The 20,324-nt window shown below is 43.7% G+C and overlaps 1 protein-coding gene across 1 annotated transcript in view; it reads left to right on the forward strand.

Annotated features, from left to right (window-relative positions):
* TRPM8 (transient receptor potential cation channel subfamily M member 8) overlaps window positions 1-20,324 on the forward strand; it is a 92,087-nt gene that overhangs the window by 13,230 nt on the left and 58,533 nt on the right. The window contains exons 5-10 of the mRNA XM_027538264.1: window positions 2,500-2,672; window positions 3,476-3,650; window positions 5,191-5,258; window positions 6,899-7,096; window positions 14,707-14,809; window positions 16,109-16,227. Coding sequence (XP_027394065.1) covers window positions 2,500-2,672; window positions 3,476-3,650; window positions 5,191-5,258; window positions 6,899-7,096; window positions 14,707-14,809; window positions 16,109-16,227 — 836 coding nt within the window. The remainder of the gene's footprint in view (window positions 1-2,499; window positions 2,673-3,475; window positions 3,651-5,190; window positions 5,259-6,898; window positions 7,097-14,706; window positions 14,810-16,108; window positions 16,228-20,324) is intronic.

The raw sequence follows: 20,324 nt of genomic DNA on the forward strand, positions 1-20,324 counted from the left end.
AAGAGTCTTCTCCAACACCATAGTTCAAAAGCATCAATTCTTCGGCACATAGCTTTCTTCACAGCTCGACTCTCACATCCATACATGACCACTGGAAAAACCATAGCCTTGACTAGACGGACCTTTGTTGGCTGCTTATCAATATGCTATCTAGATTGGTCAAAACTTTTCTTTCAAGGAGTAAGAGTTGTTAGGACTCTGAATTTCCACTGTAGAGGGCACAGGTTCAACCTCTAGTCAGGGCATTAAGATCCCCCAAACCGTGGGGTGCAATAGCCAAAAAAAACAAAAAAAATCCTTTGCAAGTAAATTTTAGGTATCATGAGCTTTAGCTCTTAAGCACACACATTAGCACATGTCTCTGAAGAACAAGCTTGTTTTCTCATGTAACTGGTATAACTTTCAAACCCAAGGAAGTTCACACCGACCAATACAGTCATCTAACAAAAGGTTCTTGTTTTAATTTTGCTAATTATCCCAACAATGTTCTTCCGAGCAAAAAAATGATTTTTGTTTTTTTTCTCCACCTGGATTCCAATCCATTTAGCTTTTCATATCATTGGAAGCTGAAAAGCTTTCTTTCCTCTGGAAATGTTCTTTAATCTTTTTGGCCTTTCAGGACCTTTTTGAAGACTATAGGCAACTTTTTTTTTTTCCCCAGAATTCCTTTCATTTGAGCTTGACTGATATTTCCTTTAGATTTGATTCTGTTTATCAAAGTCTAATATTTATTTTATTAGTTTATCTAATACTAAGATTGTAAAAACTTAATTTTTTTCATCATGGATTTTTGGGCATCAGTTTTTACATTTATTTATTTATTGGCCATGCTGCATAGCGTGCAGATCTTGGTTCCCCACCTGACCAGGGATTGAACCCTTGCCCCCTGCAGTGGAAACTTGGAGACTTAACCCCTGGACCACCAGGGAAGTCCCTTGAAAACAATTTTATTAAGAATGTTAGTTGACAGAACTAAGGTAGCATGTCTTATTCTAAATATGCTTTTTCTTAAAATCAAGAAGAAAGGCTGCTTTCTCCCCGTATTTATTCTTAATTTCCTGATCAACCAGATGGGACCACAGTAGATACTTTGTTATGAAACCCAGCAGCTGACTTCCTCACCACTAAATCCGAACATGCATAATGCTTTCCTTCAGCAAATACTTCTTAAATGCGTGCCATGTGTCAGAAATTGTTTTAGGTACTGGGAATACATAGAGTAGAACAAAGCAGACAAAAGTGCCCAGGCCGGGATTCTTCTTAGATGAAGTGAATGGGCGGAGCTGGGGGTTCATTGTCTTCTTGTACTCTGGGTCAGCCATGTGGAGAGCTGCTTTGTCTCCTATTGCCTCATTTGAAACGGGGGTATTGACAACTGAAATCTGTCTGCAGGAAGGAGACTGGGTGCCAGGGGGTCTGGAATTCACATCTTGTGAGAACTGGCCAAAGGAATGGGATCTGAATGTTCTAGGGACTACATCACATTTACCGTAAAATATTGGAAGGACTTTTCTGTGGAAGATGACTAAAGTAGCTCCCTGTCGGGAAGTCAGTAACAAAATTGGAGAATGGAGACAACAATGAACAAAAGGACTTTCTAACAGTTTGGGGAGGGGGCTGCCTCAGGACTCCTCAGAATTCAAGGAGACTGGTGGCCAAGCCTCAGGCTAGATTCCTGCCTGGGTGGCACACTGGCCTAGGCACATTTTCAGCTTTAGATGCCATTATTATGTGAAGTCATATTTTTAGGTATTTTGTTTACTACAGTTTTGAAAACAAAACTGTGAAAAATTCTTGGCCTTGCAAAGATCATCAAATAAAAACCTTCAAACACCAGTGTGCAAGCTTGTGCAATTTTAAAGTTAAATTGTAGGCACCAGGGTCATGCTAGAAGACCCCATGGACTGTAGCCCACCAGGCTTCTCTGTCCACGGGATTCTCCAGGCAAGAATCCTGGAGTCGGTTGCCATTCTCTTCTCCTGGGGATCTTCCTGACCCATGGATCAAACCCAGGTCTCCCGCATTGCAGGCCGATTCTTTACCATCTGAGCCACTAGGGAAGCCCAAAATTAAATGGTAGGCACCAGGGTCCTGCTGGGAAGATCACTCCAGATCCATGGGGCGGGAGGTGTGGGAGCAGAGCGTTCCACTTTCCATGATGACATTGCTTAACTTGCTCAACAGCTAAGGGCAGGTGCTTATTAGCCCTGAAAAGATTTACCTGAGAGATGATTAAAGGGACAGATTTCTTGGCCCCACTTCCCAGAGAATCTGATGATGTGAGTCTAGAGTGGGGTCTAGAATCTGTATCTTTTTAAGCGGCATCTCTAGACACTCGGACATCCTCTTCTCTTTCCTAAGTCCGTGTCTTAGGTTGAACATAGTCCAAAGTGTGGCCAGCGATGCTGGGTCCTGGTGCTCACAGGTGGGGCTTCTTTAGGGATTGAGCACAGGATGAAAAACTTATTCAGAGCCTCTGTTCTCCTCTCTTGTTGGCAGGTGCCTGGATTCTCACTGGAGGCACCCACTATGGGCTGATGAAGTTCATCGGGGAGGTGGTGAGAGACAACACCATTAGCAGGAATTCGGAGGAGAACATTGTGGCCATTGGCATCGCCGCTTGGGGCATGGTCTCCAACAGGGACACCCTTATCAGGAATTGTGATGTGGAGGTACGGGCAGGACATGAGGAGGTCTGCGGGGTCACGGGGGAGAGTGGCCCTGGCATGGGGCTCTGGGATGCCATCAACTTGTAGGAAGTTGGCCTTACAAGGTTCCTTTGGAACCTCAGGAATTAAAAACAAGGATGACATAATCAAAGTGGTTCTGTGAAGGAATTACCGATAGATGTGTTTTGTTCATGAAAATTTGTTCCCAGCAAATCCTGTTAGAGTCAGTTCTTTAGTTTTTTATTCTCTGGTACTAAGTCTTATGACAAAGTATATGTTTAATTACTTCTTTTCATAATCCTGTAACTATGTGCTCCTCAAGAGCTAAGACTTCATTTTATTCATTTTCTAATCCCTAGACCCTGGCGTAGGTCTTGGCATATGATGGATTCTAGACAAATATGTGTATATCAATATCTACCTCTATCATATCCACACGCACACAAATATGTATGTCTGGACACACACACACACACTTTCCTGAATGCTATCAGTTTCAGTGAATTTATACAAAAGCACAGGGTGATGGAATAAGAACTGGATTGGGAATCTGATTCTTATACTGCCACCGGTCATTTATGTGACAATAGGCAAGTGATCCAACTATTTTGAACCTTCATTTCCTCATATTTAAAATGATGGCCTGAACTATAAGATTTTTAAGACCCTTCTGCACTTAGGAATCTGGAAAGAGGCATCAATATAGTTGAACCCAAAGAGTCAGCCTTTCGTGAACCCATAAAGATGTCATCAGGCATTTTGGCCAACAAGCAAGTCTCAAAGACAAGTTGCTGTGTGCTTTTCAGGGATATTTTTCAGCTCAGTACATTATGGATGACTTCAAGAGGGACCCTCTGTACATCCTGGACAACAACCACACCCACCTACTGCTCGTGGACAACGGCTGCCACGGGCACCCCACAGTGGAGGCAAAGCTCCGGAATCAGCTGGAGAAGTACATCTCTGAGCGCACGATTCAAGGTCAGTGCTTACGCGATGGGACGTTAGAAAAACATATGAACAAAAGCAGCAGCAGCATCAACAATAGCTCCAATTACTGAGTGAAGCGTGGTAAACCCATCCTATCAGATGCTCTACTGCCAAAGAAGAGCCGTTGTATCTCTTCTTAATATACTAGAAATGCTTCTGCTCCTATGATACGTACCCTCCAGTGTGCTAGAACATTGATGAATGCTGCCTTGTCCCACTCTGGCTTGGCAATAAAGAGACCTGCTGTCCATTCTGCTTGATAACATTTAAGACCTGGTAAAATTCAGGGTATAAAATTGCACTGATGAAGCAATGGGATTTGCTAGAGTAGAAGTGATAAAAAACCAACCCGCTAGCTTCACAGTTAGATGATTTACTTCTTTGACTATTGGCTACTTCTCTATACCATTGTTGTTTAGTTGCTAAGTCCCGTCCAGCTCTTTTGTGACCCCATAGACTGTAGAATGCCAGTCTCCTCTTGCCCATGGAGTTTTCCAGGCAAGAATACTGGAATGAGTTGCCATTTCCTTCTCTAAGTGATTTTCCTGACCCAGGGATTGAACTCGTGTCTCCTACTCTTTACCACTGAGCCAACCAAAACCTCCTAAAACATTGGTTTCAGGGGGAGAATGCAACCATGGAGTGAAAGCCTTTATTTGCTATGGAAAGTGATAAATAATGCCTTCCTACTGCTGAGAGGTTGGTGTTGAAATGTGTCCTGTTGTGGAACCAGATTACCACATCATCTAGGGACAGTCTCCATCACAGAGACTTGTTGGAGATAATCTCAATCTTTTCTTTTCTCAATGGGAAGTCTGTGGAGGAAGACATTTGTATATGCAGTCATCTCTCTGGAGAAAACACATAGTTATGCAAATTTTTCATGCATAGATTATGCAAATGAGTGAAAGTATAATTATTGTCAGGATAAATTTGAACCTGGCTTAATATATTCAGGTCAGTTCAGTTCAGTTACTCGGTTCTGTCCGACTCTTTACAACCCCATGGACTGCAGCACTCCAGGCCTCCCTGTCCATCACCAACTCCTGGAGTTTACTCAAACTCATGTCCATTGAGTCGGTGATGCCATCCAACCATCTCATCCTCTGTCCTCCCCTTCTCCTGCCTTTAATCTTTCCCAGCATCAGGGTCTTTTCAAATGAGTCAGTTCATTGCATCAGGTGGCCAAAGTATTGGAGTTTCAGCTTCAGCATCAGTCCTTCCAATGAATATTCAGGACTGATTTCCTTTAGGATTCACTGGTTTGATCTCCATGCAGTCCAAAATATTTATTAACAAAAGTCAATCATTCACAGACTTTAGCATTTTAAATAAATGTCATGCAGTGTGACTCATGTCATGCTACTACTGGTTTGGAGCCCAGAGATGATCCATTGTGATCAACTGATTGTCAGGTTCGTTAGGTATGCAGCCAGAACCCCCACCCTGGGCTCAAGGGGCAGAAGTTCCCTTGAGGTAGGTGAGTATTTCTGATGAGCCCAAAATATATTTTATGTTTTATATTTTACAGATTCCAACTACGGTGGCAAGATCCCCATTGTGTGTTTTGCCCAAGGAGGTGGGAAAGAGACTTTGAAAGTGAGTCTTGGTTTGGTTTTCTGGAAGATCGGTCAACAAGTTTGCTCAACCAGTTTTTATTTTCATGGCTTTGGGGGCTCACCTAACCTAATCTGGTTGCTTTCTTTTCTACAGCAAGTAAGTAGCATTTTTCCAATCACACAGCGTTGCCCTAACAGACTTATGTTGTCTCCTCAGCTGAGAAGATTTAGGAAGAGACTTTGTAGCAACACGAATAGTCTCTGTCCTTACTGTTGGCTTTGGCCATCAACCAGCCAAATAGAAGGGCTTGACCTGAACTCACAAGACTCAGGAATGGTAACCAACACGTATGTTGGAAAACCATGGCCACCCTGTGATCACACGCACTTAGAATTACATGAAATTTCTGGCAGAGTTAGTTGGAATCATAAACTAATGCTTCTCTTTGTTTATTATTTTCTGTAACAATGATCCATTCATTTATTCCTTCATCAGCAGGTATTTATTGTACCTTCTATGAGACCTACTGTTGAAAACATTATTAAATAAAGATTTTTCAGGGAAAGACTTTTCAGAGAAAAATTAGAGATTTTTTTCAGTGTGAAATAGTCAGTATGGAAATGCTTGAAGAGGCAGTCACATTAAAGAGGAAGAGAGATGGAGAAAAAGTAATTGAAGATGGTTGCCTCTATTATCACTCAGATTTTAGATTTAGAATTAAGGTTTTCAGCGAGGTGCTGCCGGTCTAGAGTATTGCATTTCTATAGCATTTCCCTCAAAGTCTGTTCAGGCAATTCACAACCCACAGATGCTACAGGAGAGAGGAGAAAGGGAAGAGAAACTACCCACTGAGCTCTTCATCCTTCAGCTCAGTCTCCTATACCCTCACTCCCGCCCCAGCACAGCCCTGACACCCACCTTTGGCTCAGGTAGGGAGGTGAAGATGGATCCCAGCCTGATCTGATGAAGGCTCCACACTCTGTGGGCAACGTCTTCTGTAAGGGAGACAGCACTCCTGGCTAAAGGAAGGGGCTGTGCTCACATGTACATCACTTTGTCTAGTTGTCAAGTAATTAAAATTCTTAAGACCTGATTCCCCTATGCTGGTCTCTGTGGTTTTTATCGGGGAAATAAAACTGTGGTATTTGTTTATCCAGAAAACAAATATATTTTTCTTTTCTTTTCATAAAAGGAGAAAAGAAAATTATTTGAGGAGGGAAATATGTGAGTCAAAAAAGTGTGCCAGCTTCTGGGAAGGTATTTTCATGCCTTAAATCTATGCATATTATTCACCTCTGGCAGATAAGCCATCAATGACAATGTTGGGTACCATCTTAAGAGTTGTCATTTAAATCTATGATGTCAATATTTGGAATGATCAGTTTTGTATAGAGGGATATTTTGAAGCACTTATTTATGGAAAACTTGCCAGCTGCACATGTCCTTACTATGGAATTTGATACTAACACAGGATGTAAGACAATTGGCTTACATTTTTGATTCTTAAATGGTTGCAAGTATTTGGTTTGCTTCTGATTGAAAATGAACCTCCCCTGCCCCCACAGAAGGATACAGTGCAGAGATGTGTCCGTATGATTTGTTCACCAGCTTGATTAGAGCCTCGGCTCCAGGCTGGGTTCTGTTGATCCTCTGGTCGACTCTTACCTCCCTTCTCTCAGGCCATCAATACCTCCGTCAAAAGTAAGATCCCCTGCGTGGTGGTGGAAGGCTCGGGGCAGATCGCCGATGTGATCGCGAGCCTGGTGGAGGTGGAGGATGTCCTGACGTCATCCATCATCAAGGAGAAGCTGGTGCGCTTCTTGCCCCGCACGGTGTCCCGGCTGCCTGAGGAGGAGACCGAGAGTTGGATCAGATGGGTGAGTTGCAGCGGGGGCAAGTTCATGGGAAGGGAGGGGGCGGGTGCCGCCACTGCCAGCCTCTACTAGCAGCTCTGGGCGTTTATACTTTCTCAGGGACTTGGAAACTGCACTCCAGCCCAAACAGGTTTTTCCTTGGAAACTGAAGCTCACATACATTAAATGACTTGCCTAGTCTCCATACCTCATAAGGTGTAGCAGATGGGGCTTAAATTCCAGTCCGCCTGTTTTCAAAGCTGATACTCCTTCTTTCATACCCTGATGATACGCGTTGAGCTTCTGTGTCTCGTATCAGCAGTGGGGGCTGAGGGGGTGGGGGGTGGGGGGTGAAATCCCTGTGATGATGTTTTAGGAATGCAGATTCTAATTCGAATCTGTGTCTAGTGGAGAAGCTGTTACTACAGAAAGATTGCCTTTCTAAGTTAACTGGCCTGTGATTCATCCACAATCTCTCATCTTTCCTATTGGATCATGTAAGAAATGTGTACTGATTGAAATATCTCCGGCTTCTTGTTGCTAAGCCTGTATTTTAACAGAGTGCTGTGCTTTCTCACATTTCTCTCTGAATCATGACTGGTGTTGACTTGAAATGACTTTCATCTTGTTGACTGTTCAGTTTGTGATAGAGTTCACATTGGCGGGAGTGGGGACATTCCCATCAGCTCATCTGAAAGTGGCCTTCCATGTTTGGGTATTCTTAGGAGTGTGTGCTTCCACTTGGAAAGTTTGCCATAAAGGAAATAACAGGATGTAGACAGCAAGAGTTATTTTAATCATGGAACCCATTTCATCATTAGAGTGAAAGGTTGAATTTAGTATAAATATTTTTTATAAGTTCTTTAATTAACTTGGTATTTCAGCAGCATTTCATTATAGAAGAACCTCGAAGTGTCAAATTTGGCAAACTGAAATCCTGGAGTAGTGAAGACAATCTTGTTCTTGGTGGCATTTGTCATTATGTTTTTCCTTTTATCAAAGCACAGTTGATTTGCAATATTGTGTTCATTTCAGGTATACAGCAAAGAGATTCATATATATATATGCTGTGTCCATTTGCTCAGTCATGTCTGACTCTTTTGTGACCTCATGGATTGTAGCCCACCAGGCTCCTCTGTCCATGGGATTTTCCAAGCAAGAATACTGGAGTGGGTTGCCATTCCCTTCTCCAGGGGATCTTCTCAACGCAGGGATCAAACCCTCATCTCCTACATTGGCAGGCAGATTCTTTACCACTGAGCCACAGGGGAAGCCCATATATACATAGGCACAAAAGTATATGTATGTGCATGCATGCTAAGTCGCTTTAGTCATGTCCTCTTTGCGACCCTGTGGAGCATAGCCTGCCAGGCTCTTCTATCCATGGGATTCTCCAGGCAAGAATACTGGAGTGGGTTGCCATGCCCTCCTCCAAGGGATCTACGTGACCCAGGGATCAAACTTTTGTCTCTAATGTCTCTTGCACTGGCAGGCAGGTCCTTTACCACTAGGGCCATCTGGGAAGCCCCCTACATATATATATATATGTTACATATATATGTAACTTTCTTTTGCAGATTCTTTTTCATTATAGATTATTACAAGATACTGAATGTAGTTCCCTGTCCTAAACAGTAAATCCTTGTTTATTTTATATGGAGTAGTGTGTATTGGTCTTTGTCATTATTTAAAGCAAGCATGAACAAATCAAATTCTTGTAAATAATGAGAAGAATCAAGCCCATTGTCTAGGCTACCGGTACTCGGTATTAAATTAATGAACAATGAGACCCTCTTGGCTTTATTTAATTTCACATGACTGGGCAGTTAGGTGATGATCCACGGAAGGTGCGGCAGGATCAAAGTGATCAGGACACAAGTCCTTTCTGGATTAAGTCTCACTACTAAGACTCAGAAGATGGCAGCTGCATCTTCTTCCTATACCCGAGAGTCTCTGTTGGTGCTGAATGATGCACTGTCCAAAAAAAGCCCACGTGATGTTCCTACAACATCTGTGTTTCCCAGATTTTGCTAAAAAGGGCAAAGCTAGTGGTTTTCTGTGAAAGTTCTTGCTGGGGTTTGCTTGTATCTTGTTCAAGTCCAGTTGAGGGGAATAGAGTGATATTAGCGTCATTGATGATGAAGGCCGAGTTGAAAGATGCGGCTTAGGGGTGCAGCCACCACGGACCTCCTTGTGCTGAGCCCCTGAATGAGACAGAGGAACCCACCCAGACAGAGGCAGCCCTGGAGGATTGCCGGCCCGCTGTCAGGCTACACGTAGTGACAGCTGACACTAGAGCACTAGCACCCTGCAAGGAGCAGATCCCAACGAAGAAGCGGGAAGGGGCTGGCTGGGCACAGCCAAAGTGGTCAGTTGCCTATGTCACTCCCCAACCCCGAGCCAATCAAGGGAGAGGTGAAGAATCCGCCTGCCAGTGCAGGAGATGCAGGAAACGTGGATTCGATCCCTGGGTTGGGAAGATACTGTGGAGAAGGAAATGGCAACCCACTTCAGTGTTCTTGCCTGGAGAATCCCTTGGACAGAGGAGCCTGGTGAGCTACAGTCCATGGGGTCACAAAGAGTTGGACATGGCTGAACATGCATAGACACAAACGCCCTGAATACCCAGGAGCCCGATTTGAATAGAGTGCCCTCCGGGTGAAAATATGTGGGTGAGAGAAATACGTATAACCCACAGTGGTTATTTCTGTTCCCCATATATTCAGACCTAAACAGCTTGAGTCTTTCCAAACATATCAAGGGAGCAACCCCAAAGCACAGATAGAAACCTAAGACTTTGTGTGTTGAGCAGTGTCGTCAAGATACTTTCCTGGGATGGATGGAAGAAATCCAGCGGTCAGTTCAAGGATGCTCGCAGACAAAGGAATAGACAACTCTTAACTCACCCATCAAAGATGGCCCTGGGTCCATTCCAGTGACTTTCCTCTTATTCCTTATGCACATTGCTTGTCGAGCCCAGACAAGGTCATGTCCAAAGGGCCACGCCACTGTATGGGTCCCCATACCCTTTATAAAGGATATTAAAAAAAATTTTTTTTTGATGTGGGCCATTTTTTAAAAAGTCTTCATTGAATTTGTTATAATATTGTTTCTGTTTTATGTTTTGGGTTTTTGGCTGCGAGGCATGTGGGATCTTAGCTACCCAACCAGGGGTTGAATTGGCTCCCCTTACATTGGAAGGTGAAGTTTTAACCACTGGACCACCAGGGAAGTCCCTTTATGAAGGGTTTTGATTTTCTGCTTCAAGAAAACTGCTACGGGAAAGTCACGTGAAGCAGGCTAAATGTCAGACACATTTCACTTTCTATGATTATATTGCCCTTTCTGCGATGCGTATCTAATTCATATTCATATGCTAATGATTTATCATAATTATAGTCATGTCAATCAGAAGACATACATCAATAATAAAAATTAGCCTGGCATTTTAATTGTGCACTTATATGGGGTTTGGCAGTTGGTAGAGATTTCCCAAAAGACAAAGCTCAAGAGTGGAATTATTAATGAATGAATGTATACATTCAGCCAGACATTCGTTGAGCAAGCTCTCGGGGGAGTTGTGGGTGGCCTCACTGGCCATGTGGACAAGCAGCCCCTAAGCCTGGCGTCACAGTTTCTCATCCTCCTCAGGAGACCCCATATGCTTGCCCACTGGGCCCAGGCCCTCCTCCCCACCAGGGCTCTCATAGTTCCCCACTCTGCCCACTCCCACCTTCTCAAGAGCTTGACCCTTCAGCGTCTCCCAGCCTGCCAGCCAACCCGGTATCATTCATTTCCAACACTTGCATTTATTCAGTAGTAATTTATTGAGCACATACTGATGCCTGATCCTGCAACAGACATTTCAAAAAGGAGAGTACACAACAGGGAGTGCCTGTCTTCAGAAAGAAAATGGAAATTAAAAAAAAAAGTTCCCGTTGAGTGATTACAGTACAGTGTGCTGTTTAATTTCCTACCAGAAAAGGGAGTTTTAAAGAAAATTAGCAGCGTGGATACACTGGGCTTGAGCCAAGGGAGCCTGGCCTGGTGTGGGAGGGCCTTTCAGCGGAGGGCTTCTCAGAGGAGGTGACGTGGGATCTGAGATCTGAGTGATGGGTGAGGGTCAAGGGTGAGGGTCAAGGGTGAGGGCTGGGCTTGTTTGGGGCACAGCTCCTGAGACTCAAGATAAGCCCAGCTCCCGAAGGGACTGAAAGATGGAGGTGAGGGTGGACGCTTTGAGGTGGAGACTGTAGGACTTAGGAGGAACCAGGCCAGGGAGCTCCTTGAACACTGTCTAGAGCTTTTGGTCTCATTCAGGTGTGTCAGGAAGTCACCGAGGAGTTTGAAGCAGGGCGAGGTGTGATCTGAGACTGTTGCAGTTGAGCTCACATGGGCTGCAGTTAGGGGTCAGGATCCTAGGGGGACGGAGTACGGGTGGGCGCCCCTGCAGAGTCCTCTGGGTTCCATCCATTTGCTCTGTATCCATGTTCATCTTCTTCTTCTTCCTTTTAATTCCAAAGGAAAAGTTGTCCTGGCCCTTCTGTGCTGCCCACCCCCAGCTGGCCCCAGAATCCTGGGACCTGGACCCCTCCTCACCTGTCATTTCTGGCCAGACCCCTTTCCTTTGCGTGAACAAAGGCCGCCAGCGTGGTGGGAGGACCCTTCCCTTCCTGCCGTCAGCCCCTCTCCCTCTCCGTCAAACTCACTGTGGTCTGTGCCTTCCTGCAGTTTTCATCTATTTCCTCGTCACCCTCAGATGCCTCTTGAATGAAGCCCTTGGACACCACCTTTCCCAGGAAACTGCAACCTTAAGGTCACCTCCTAAAGTCAAAATTCAAGGGCGCTCCTTTTTTCTTTTTAAAAAATTGAACTCAAGTTATAATACTGTGTTCTATCAGGTGTACAGCCAAGTGATTGAAATATATATATGCATATATAAATAAATGTACTTACTGTTGTTGTTGTTCAGTCGCCCGGTCGTGTCTGACTTTTTGTGCCCCATGGACTGCAGCACGCCAAGCCTCTCTGTCCCTCACCATCTTCTGGAGTTTGCCCAAGTTCATGTTCATTTCATCGGTGATGCTGTCGAGTCATCTCATTTTCTGACCCCCCTTCTCTTTCTGCCCTCGATCTTTCCTAGCATCGGGTACTTTTCCAATGAGTCAGCTGTTTGAATCAGATGACCAAAATACTGGAGCTTCAGCCTCAGCATCAGTCCTTGCAGGGAATATTCAGGGTTTATCTCCCTTAAGATTGACTGGTTTGATCCCCTTGCTGTCCAAGGGACTCTCAAGGGTCTGCTCCAGCAACACGATCTGAAGGCATCAATTCTTTGGTGTTCTGCCTTCTTTGTGGTCCAGCTCTCACAACTGTGCGTGACCACTGGGAAGACCGTAGCCTTGACTCTGTGGACCTTTGTCGGCAGAGGAGCGTCTCTGCTTTTCTAGGTTTGTCATCGCTTTCCTGCCAAGAAGCCACTGTCTTCTGATTTCACGGCTGCAGTTACTGTCCTCAGTGGTTTTGGAGCCCAGGAAGAGGAAATCTGTTACTGCTTCCACCTTCTCCCCTTCTATTTGCCATGCAGTATTGGGGCCAGATGCCATGATCTTAGATTTTTAAATATTTAGTCTTAAGCCGGCTCTTTCACTCTCCTCCTTCACCCTCACCAAGAGGCTCTTTAGTTCCTCTTCAATTTCTGCGATTGGAGTGCTATATCTGAAGTTGTTAATGTTTTTCCCGCCTGTCTTGATTCTGGCTTGTAACTCACCCAGCCCGGCATGTCTCATGATGTGCTCAGCGTATAGGTTAAACAAACAGGTGACAGCAGACAGCCCAGTCGTACTCGTTTCTCGATCTTGAACCAGTCAGTTGTTCCATACAGGGTTCTAACGGTTGCTTCTTGACCTCCTTACGGGTTTCTCAGGAGACAGGTAGGATGGTCTGGTATTCCCATCTCTCAGCTTTCCATAGTTTGTCATGATTTACATGGTCAAAAGCTTTAGCATAGTTGATGAACAGAGACAGATGTTTTTCTGTACATATATATGTGTGTGTCTATATATAAGAATAAGAATATATGTACACACATATTTTTATGTAAAGAATATGTATATATTATTTTCAGATTCTTTTCCATTAAAAGACATTACAGGGAATTCCCTGGTGGTCCAGTGGCTAAGACTCTGTACTCCCAATGCAGGGGGCCTGGGTTCAATCCCTGGTCAGGTAACTAGATCCCACATGCCACCACTAAGACCAAGAACAGCCAAATAAATAAAAATACATTAAAAAAAAAACAAGACATTGCATATAGTTCCCTGTGCTATACAGTAAACCCTTATCATTCGGACAGTCCTTGCTGTTTTATATTTAGTAGCATGTATCTGTCAGTCCCATACTATTAATTTATCCGTCCCCTCCCCTTCCCCCTTTGGTAACCATGAGTTTGTTTTCTATGTCTGTGAATCTGTTTCTGTTTTCTAAATAAGCTTATTTGTATTATTTTTAGATTCCACATATAAGTGATATATAATTTGTCTTCCTCTGTCTTACTTCGCTTAGCACCATTCATGTTGCTGCAAATGGCATTATTTCATTCTTTTTTTATGACTGATATTCCATTGTGTGTGTGTGTGTGTGTGTGTGTGCATATTTACCACATCTTTTTTGTCCATTTATCTGCTATGATTGCTTATGACCTGGCTATTGTAAGTAGTGCTACTCTCAACATTGGAGTGCGTATATCTTTTCAAATCAGGGTTTTCATCTTTTCTGAATATATGCAAGAATGCATATATAGCCAACCTGACCTGAGGCTTCCCTCTCTGCCCAGCCAAGACTGTAGTTCCAGATCTTCATGTCCAAATGTTGCCGGGAAAACCCACCAGCGCCTTGAACTCCGTGTAACCACAGCCAGACTCGCTTCCTCCTCTAGAGGGAGCTCTTCATTTGCAAGCTCCCTCCAAGCTGGCCTGAAACCTTAGAATCAGGAGCGGCTCTGCCTCTCCCCAGGCTCTTTTTTTTTTGTCTTTTATTGACCAGGGATCAAACCTGCTTCCCACTGCTGGACTGCCAGGGAAGTCCCTCCCCCAGCTCGTGAATCTTACAAAATGTCTTAAAATTAAACATTACAGAAAATCACAAAGGAAAATATAGAGAATCCCTCATCTCTTTATTTAATCACCACGTTGTCTTGGCTTTTATTCACATTGAATTTTCCTTTCTATAGTCTAAGCCCTTAGGACCACACTTGGACAATTTCTGTGATTTTTCTGTTGTCTTTTCCTGATTTATTCACTCACTCAATGATTGAGTATCTACCATGTGTCACATACACACACTCACACTCACCCCTAGTCATTTTATCTTGCAGCTTTCTGATAGGTTCTTTTGATATACCTGTCCTTATAGAAGCAGTGCTTTATGCTCATTGTGGTCAAGGACTCACTGTTTCAATTTAGAAATTAGATGCTACGAGAATGGGCACTGAGAGGAGGGAAGGAAATCTGAAACATTCCTATAGGTCGTCTTTAAAAAAAATGGAACGAGACATTTCTCACCAAAAGAGAGAGAAGTTTATACTCCTCGGGCCTGAAATCAGTTGGCTGACAATTCTGCTCTTTAAATCTTGCCAGCTCAAAGAAATTGTCGAAAGTTCTCACCTATTAACAGTTATTAAAATGGAAGAAGCAGGGGATGAAATTGTGAGCAATGCGATCTCCTATGCGTTGTACAAAGGTGAGTAAAAATAGCTCTTCTAGAAATGTGACTTTCTGTGGCTTTTAATGGCTGGCATTTATTTTTTAAACAGACTTACTGGAAATATAATCTTGCATTTAATTTTGATTATCATAGGTTGAAAGTTAGAATAACTATTATTGACCTCCTTGGATGTATGTATTTAATAGAACAAGAATTTTTATGTCATTGAAATACTGGTTAAATACGATCACAGTGCTTTCCAAAGAATTGTCTCTAGTAGTGGTTTAAAATCTTTTTCTGAGCCTCAGACACCTGGGAGAATGTGATAAAAGCTGTGGACCTTTGTCCTAGGATTCCACATCTGTGTACACATGTACACACACACTTCACACACAGATGATTCTGCATTCAGTTTCAGGGGCTAACACATCTCCTGAAGCTTGTGAATGAACCTTAGTTTTAAATTCTCATGTGTGAACTTTGCTTCCTGAGAATCCCATCCAGGTGAAATTACCTGACAAAGACCGTGTGGAGTTGAACCGCCTGATTAATATCTGTAAGGTATGCAGAGCAGCGCAAGGCACCTGGGAAGTGCATTTTTAGCATTAACTATTTATTAGAAACATTCTTGTCGTACTTGTCAGAAATGTGGTTGTAAGGATATTTATTGAAATGGGGCTACATCTGTAGAGATACACAGATACAGAAAATAATAGCTCTGGAAAAGACAAGTAGAACATTGTTATAATATAGCTCTTTATTTCATAGATTTAGATATAGTATAAGTCAGATGTGGCCCTGGATATGTAATATTTATGGAATCTGAATCTATAGGAAAATATCAATATGCCATAGTTACACTGTTAGGATATGGAATGGAAAGATATTATCACCTAAATTGATCCTCATCATATACTTTGGGACATAGAGAATATGGATAAGAATCAGTGAAAATAAAGTGTCAGTGAAATGACAGCTCTGAGTGTCTGATTCCTTTTTTTTTAAGTTTTTTTTTTTTTAATCTGGACCATTTTTAAAAAACCTTTAATGAATATATCATAATATTGTTTCTGCTTGTTATGTTTTGGTTTTTCGGCTGCAAAGCATGTGGGAATCTTAGCTTCTTGTCCGGGGATTGAACCCACACCCACTGCACTGGAAGATAAAGTCTGAACCACTGGACCACCAGTAAAGTCCCTCTAAGTGTTTGATTCTAAGAGAACATGTTCAGAATCTCCTTTGACAAATGGCTCTGATAGTTGGCCGTATGGAATGGTTCTGATGCTCTTGTTTCTGGGTGTTTGGTAAGTTGACTTTTTCCCTGTCCTCTTACAGCCTTTAGCACCAATGAACAAGATAAGGATAACTGGAATGGGCAGCTGAAGCTTCTGCTGGAGTGGAACCAGCTGGACATAGCCAATGATGAGATTTTCACCAATGACCGCCGATGGGAGGTAAATAAGAAGTCTTCTTTGGTGACTCCAGTGGCAGGTCTAGTCTGTTTCTAAGAAGGCCTTTGATACTGAATCTTGAAATGGACGCTCTGTCTGGTGCATCTGTGTTGCTAGGCCTTATTTTCTTCATCTGTTCTTGCTGTTGTTCAGTTGCTAAGTTGTGTCTGACTCATTTCGACCTCATGGACTGCAGTGTGCCAAGCTTCCCTGTCCATCACCATCTCCCGGAGTTTGCCCAAACTCATGTCCATTGAGTCGGTGATGCTGTCCAACTATCTCGTCCTCTGTCACCTCCTTCTCCTTCTGCCTTCAATCTTTCCCAGCATCAGGGTATTTTCCAGTGAGTTGACTCTTCACATCAGGTGGCCAAAGTATTGGAGCTTCAGCATCAGTCCTTCCAATGAAAGTTCAGGATTGATTTCCTTTAGGATTGGCTGGTTTGATCTCCTTGCTATCTGAGGGATTGTCAAGAGTCTTCTCCAGCACTTCTTCATCTGTAGTATGGGATAATAACATTGACTTCGTAGGTTGGTTGTAAAGAGATAATAAAACTAAATACACTAATGTAAGGTAGCATCAAGCCACCAATATCATCTAAAGTTTACAGCTTTTCATCTATGACGTGAGAGGCAATTCTCCATCTGGGTGTAGAGGTGAAGATTTCCTCTTGGGGGAAGTATATGCTCGACAGCGGTACTCATTTTGTGCCCTACTCTACCTTCCTAGCCAAATTCTAATGAGAAAACTGTCAGACGTGAGATGCATAAGAGACAAATAGAACAAGTTGATTGAAGACATACAATGAATATCATAGAAAATTGGGCCTCCCCCAGGCAAACCTGTGCCTCCAATATGGAAGTTGTATGTCCAGGAAATCTGTGTTTTTTCCCCAGTAAGCTGACTTTTCTCATTTAGAATTATTTTTTTCACATTTATTCAGCTTCACTGAGTCTTGGTTGCAGTATGCGGGATATTTCATTTCAGCATGGGAACTCTTAGTTGCAGGATCTAGTTCCCTGACCAGGGATCAGACTCGGGCCCCCTGCATTGGGAGCACAGAATCTTAACCACTGGACTGCTAGGGAAGTCCCTCTCACTTTGAATTTGATGACAGCTGTAAGGCTACACTTTCCAGCAGCATCCTCTTGTATACAACTCAACTGAGATCCACTTCAGGAATTCTGTTTCATAGGAACAATTATAAAATGTCACACGTGGATCCACATAGCAGGGGCTTCTTTGTTTTCAGCTCTTCAGTCATTGGTGGGCAGTGAGAATTTCATTTTATATGTGTATAACAGTATAAGGCATGTGTATTTCATAACTTTGTATCCTTCCCAGTCAGACTCAGAAAACTTTTAGGCCCATTATCATATAATCAAAGATGAAGAATTCATTTATACTAACGTGATCAATTTTAATAATAGAATACAAATAAAGTCATGGTTTATGGACATTTAAATTATTCATTTCTTTAGCAAACACTATCTTTGTTTGGTTTTTGCAGTATAATGAGCCCTATCTCATATGGCAAGCCTTGAGTTAGTTGAGGGAAAGTAGAATTGCAAGTAGATTTAGTTAATTGATTCGTAAATGAACCCATGTGTGTGAACTGTCCTATTTAAGTGAGGTTAGATAGTACAAATAAACATAAAGTTGGGCACATATTGAATTGATCATTTAATTTTACTAGCTTAGATAAAGATAGTTAAGCATGAAGGGTCTAATGGTTGAGAGAATGGACTCTGGAGCCAGCTCCTCTGCATGACTTAACCTCTGCAAGTTACTTAACCTTTCCATGCCTCCATTTCCTTGCACAGTGGTGAGTTGGGGTCAGCTCATACTGTTTTTGGAGAAGGCAATGGCAACCCACTCCAGTACTCTTGCCTGGAAAATCCCATGGACAGAGGAGCCTGGTAGGCTGCAGTCCACAGGGTTGCTGGGAGTCGGACACGACTGAGCGACTTCACTTTCACTTTTCACTTTCATGCATTGGAGAAGGAAATGGCAACCCACTCCAGTGTTCTTGCCTGGAGGATCCCAGGGACGGGGGAGCCTGGTGGGCTGCCGTCTCTGGGGTTGCACAGAGTCGGACACGACTGAAGTGACTTAGCAGCAGCAGTAGCAGCCATGGGTACCACGGGGGTGGGGCGGGGGTGGCATTGTGATGGCATTTTGGGAGCCTGTTCTGAACTTGAATCTCTAAAGGCATCTTGACCTGTGTTACCTCATTTCATCCCCACAAACACCTACTTTACAGATGAGAAAAATGAGGTTCAGAGACACAGTCTCATTCAAGGTTGCACATAAGGTAAGGTAATGGTAAAACCAAGGTGTGGAGACAAAGGTGTGTCTGACTTTGAAGCTGTTCTCTTTCCCTGTGTGCCAGGGGTTCTCAAAGAGTGATCCCTGGACCGGGGGTAGCATGGACTTAACCTGGAAGCTGGTTAGCAGTGCAGACCATCAGGTCAGCCACTGCTTTCTGCCTCTGTCCCACTGGGAGCCACAGTGTGGGCACTGAAGGGCCCCTTGCCAGTTCCCTGCCGGGGTCCAGCCCTGGCTGATCCAGGGTATTCAAAGGAGAGACAGCATAGGCGACCTATTTATTTAAATATTTTACCAAAGATATAAAGAGTAATAGAATGAGGATAGCTCAGTGAGGAAATTCAGTGGAGAAAAGAGGCTGAGTAGCTTGGTTTACGTGGGAGACCAATAAAACTTCAAGACAAGAAGTTTGCACCACTTACGTAGGCCGCAGGCGTCCTTCCGTTCTCCCGAAGGAGAGGAGACACTGAGGCCTCCCCGGTTGGATCTTAGAAGCCCAGGCATAATTAGTAAGCATGGTGGCTTCCGCGCTCCAGATGGAGACTCAGCCAGAGTGAGAGAGAGAGCGACATGGGGAGACCAAGTTTCGGTGAACAAGGCTCGCACTTTATTTTCCAAAGTAGTTTTTATACCTTAAGTCATGCATAGAGGATAATGGGGGAAGGGGTGGAGTCATGCAAGGACAGCAGTTCCTGGTTCTAATTGAAGCCAGGCTTTCAAACTTATCATATGCAAAAGTTCAGGTGAATTACATCATCTTCTGGCCAGGAGGCCTGTTAACATTTTAAGAAACTTATTTTTCTCTAAAGGTGATTATTCCAAGTCAGGAGCCACCCTCCAAAAGCATTAGATAAAGTTGCATTCCTATAGGCAAAGGTGTGGTGGGCTCAATCAAGAAAAGAATTAACTCAAGGGTCCAAGGTTACAAACATTAAAGCTACTACTTACACCAATTATATTAATCAATACACTGCCAGGGACACAGCAGGTAAGGGATGCAGAGACTTAGCAGAAAACATTGGCCCAAAAAGTGAAAAACCCTTCACCAATACAATTTCTAATCAATCTTTTAACTGCTCAAAGGACTCTGTATTAGACAGTTTAGAACATCTCCCGCCTCTCACAGTTGGGAGGCTCTGAACAATCACATGTGGCTGGAAAAACCTATTCAGGCAGGCTAGGATTTCCAAAGGAGTTTGTAGGTTGAAACACTGTCACACCCAGGAATTGTTAACTGGAGCTGTAAGCTAACTCTTTTTTCAGAGAGAGGTAGTGGGGGACAGCCCCCCATAAAGTCAGAGGTGTAGGTGAGAGCACAAAGCAGAAAGTAGGCAGACTCTGGTTTTGGGGGTAGATGCTCGAGAATTTCCAGGGGGACTCCTGAGGCTCGATCCCGCCTTTGCGTATGCTGAGCCTCCTTCCTCATGACCTTTGCCATGGGCGGAGTTCCTCACACTGGCTCCCGGCAGTGATAGAATTCTAGTTGAGCTATTCCAGATCCTGAAAGATGATGCTGTGGAAAGTGCTGCACTCAATATGCACTCAGTATGCAATATTCCGGCTCCCGGCAGTTCCTCTGCAGGTAACGTGTGATCCTGCTGAGACCAACATCAGACAGAAACAGAAACCGCTAATGCTGCCCTTGGCCGGGGATATTCCCCTGAACTGGGGCTCAGTCACGTCCAGTGAGGAGAGTGGATTGGGTGGGCGGCAAGGAGATGTGTGTGGGTTTGGCGCTGCAGCGCCCAGGCTCCTGGAACTGCCCCCACTGG

The sequence above is a fragment of the Bos indicus x Bos taurus genome, chromosome 3 (genome assembly GCF_003369695.1).
Source record: "Bos indicus x Bos taurus breed Angus x Brahman F1 hybrid chromosome 3, Bos_hybrid_MaternalHap_v2.0, whole genome shotgun sequence".
In the NCBI taxonomy this organism is placed as follows: domain Eukaryota; kingdom Metazoa; phylum Chordata; class Mammalia; order Artiodactyla; family Bovidae; genus Bos; species Bos indicus x Bos taurus.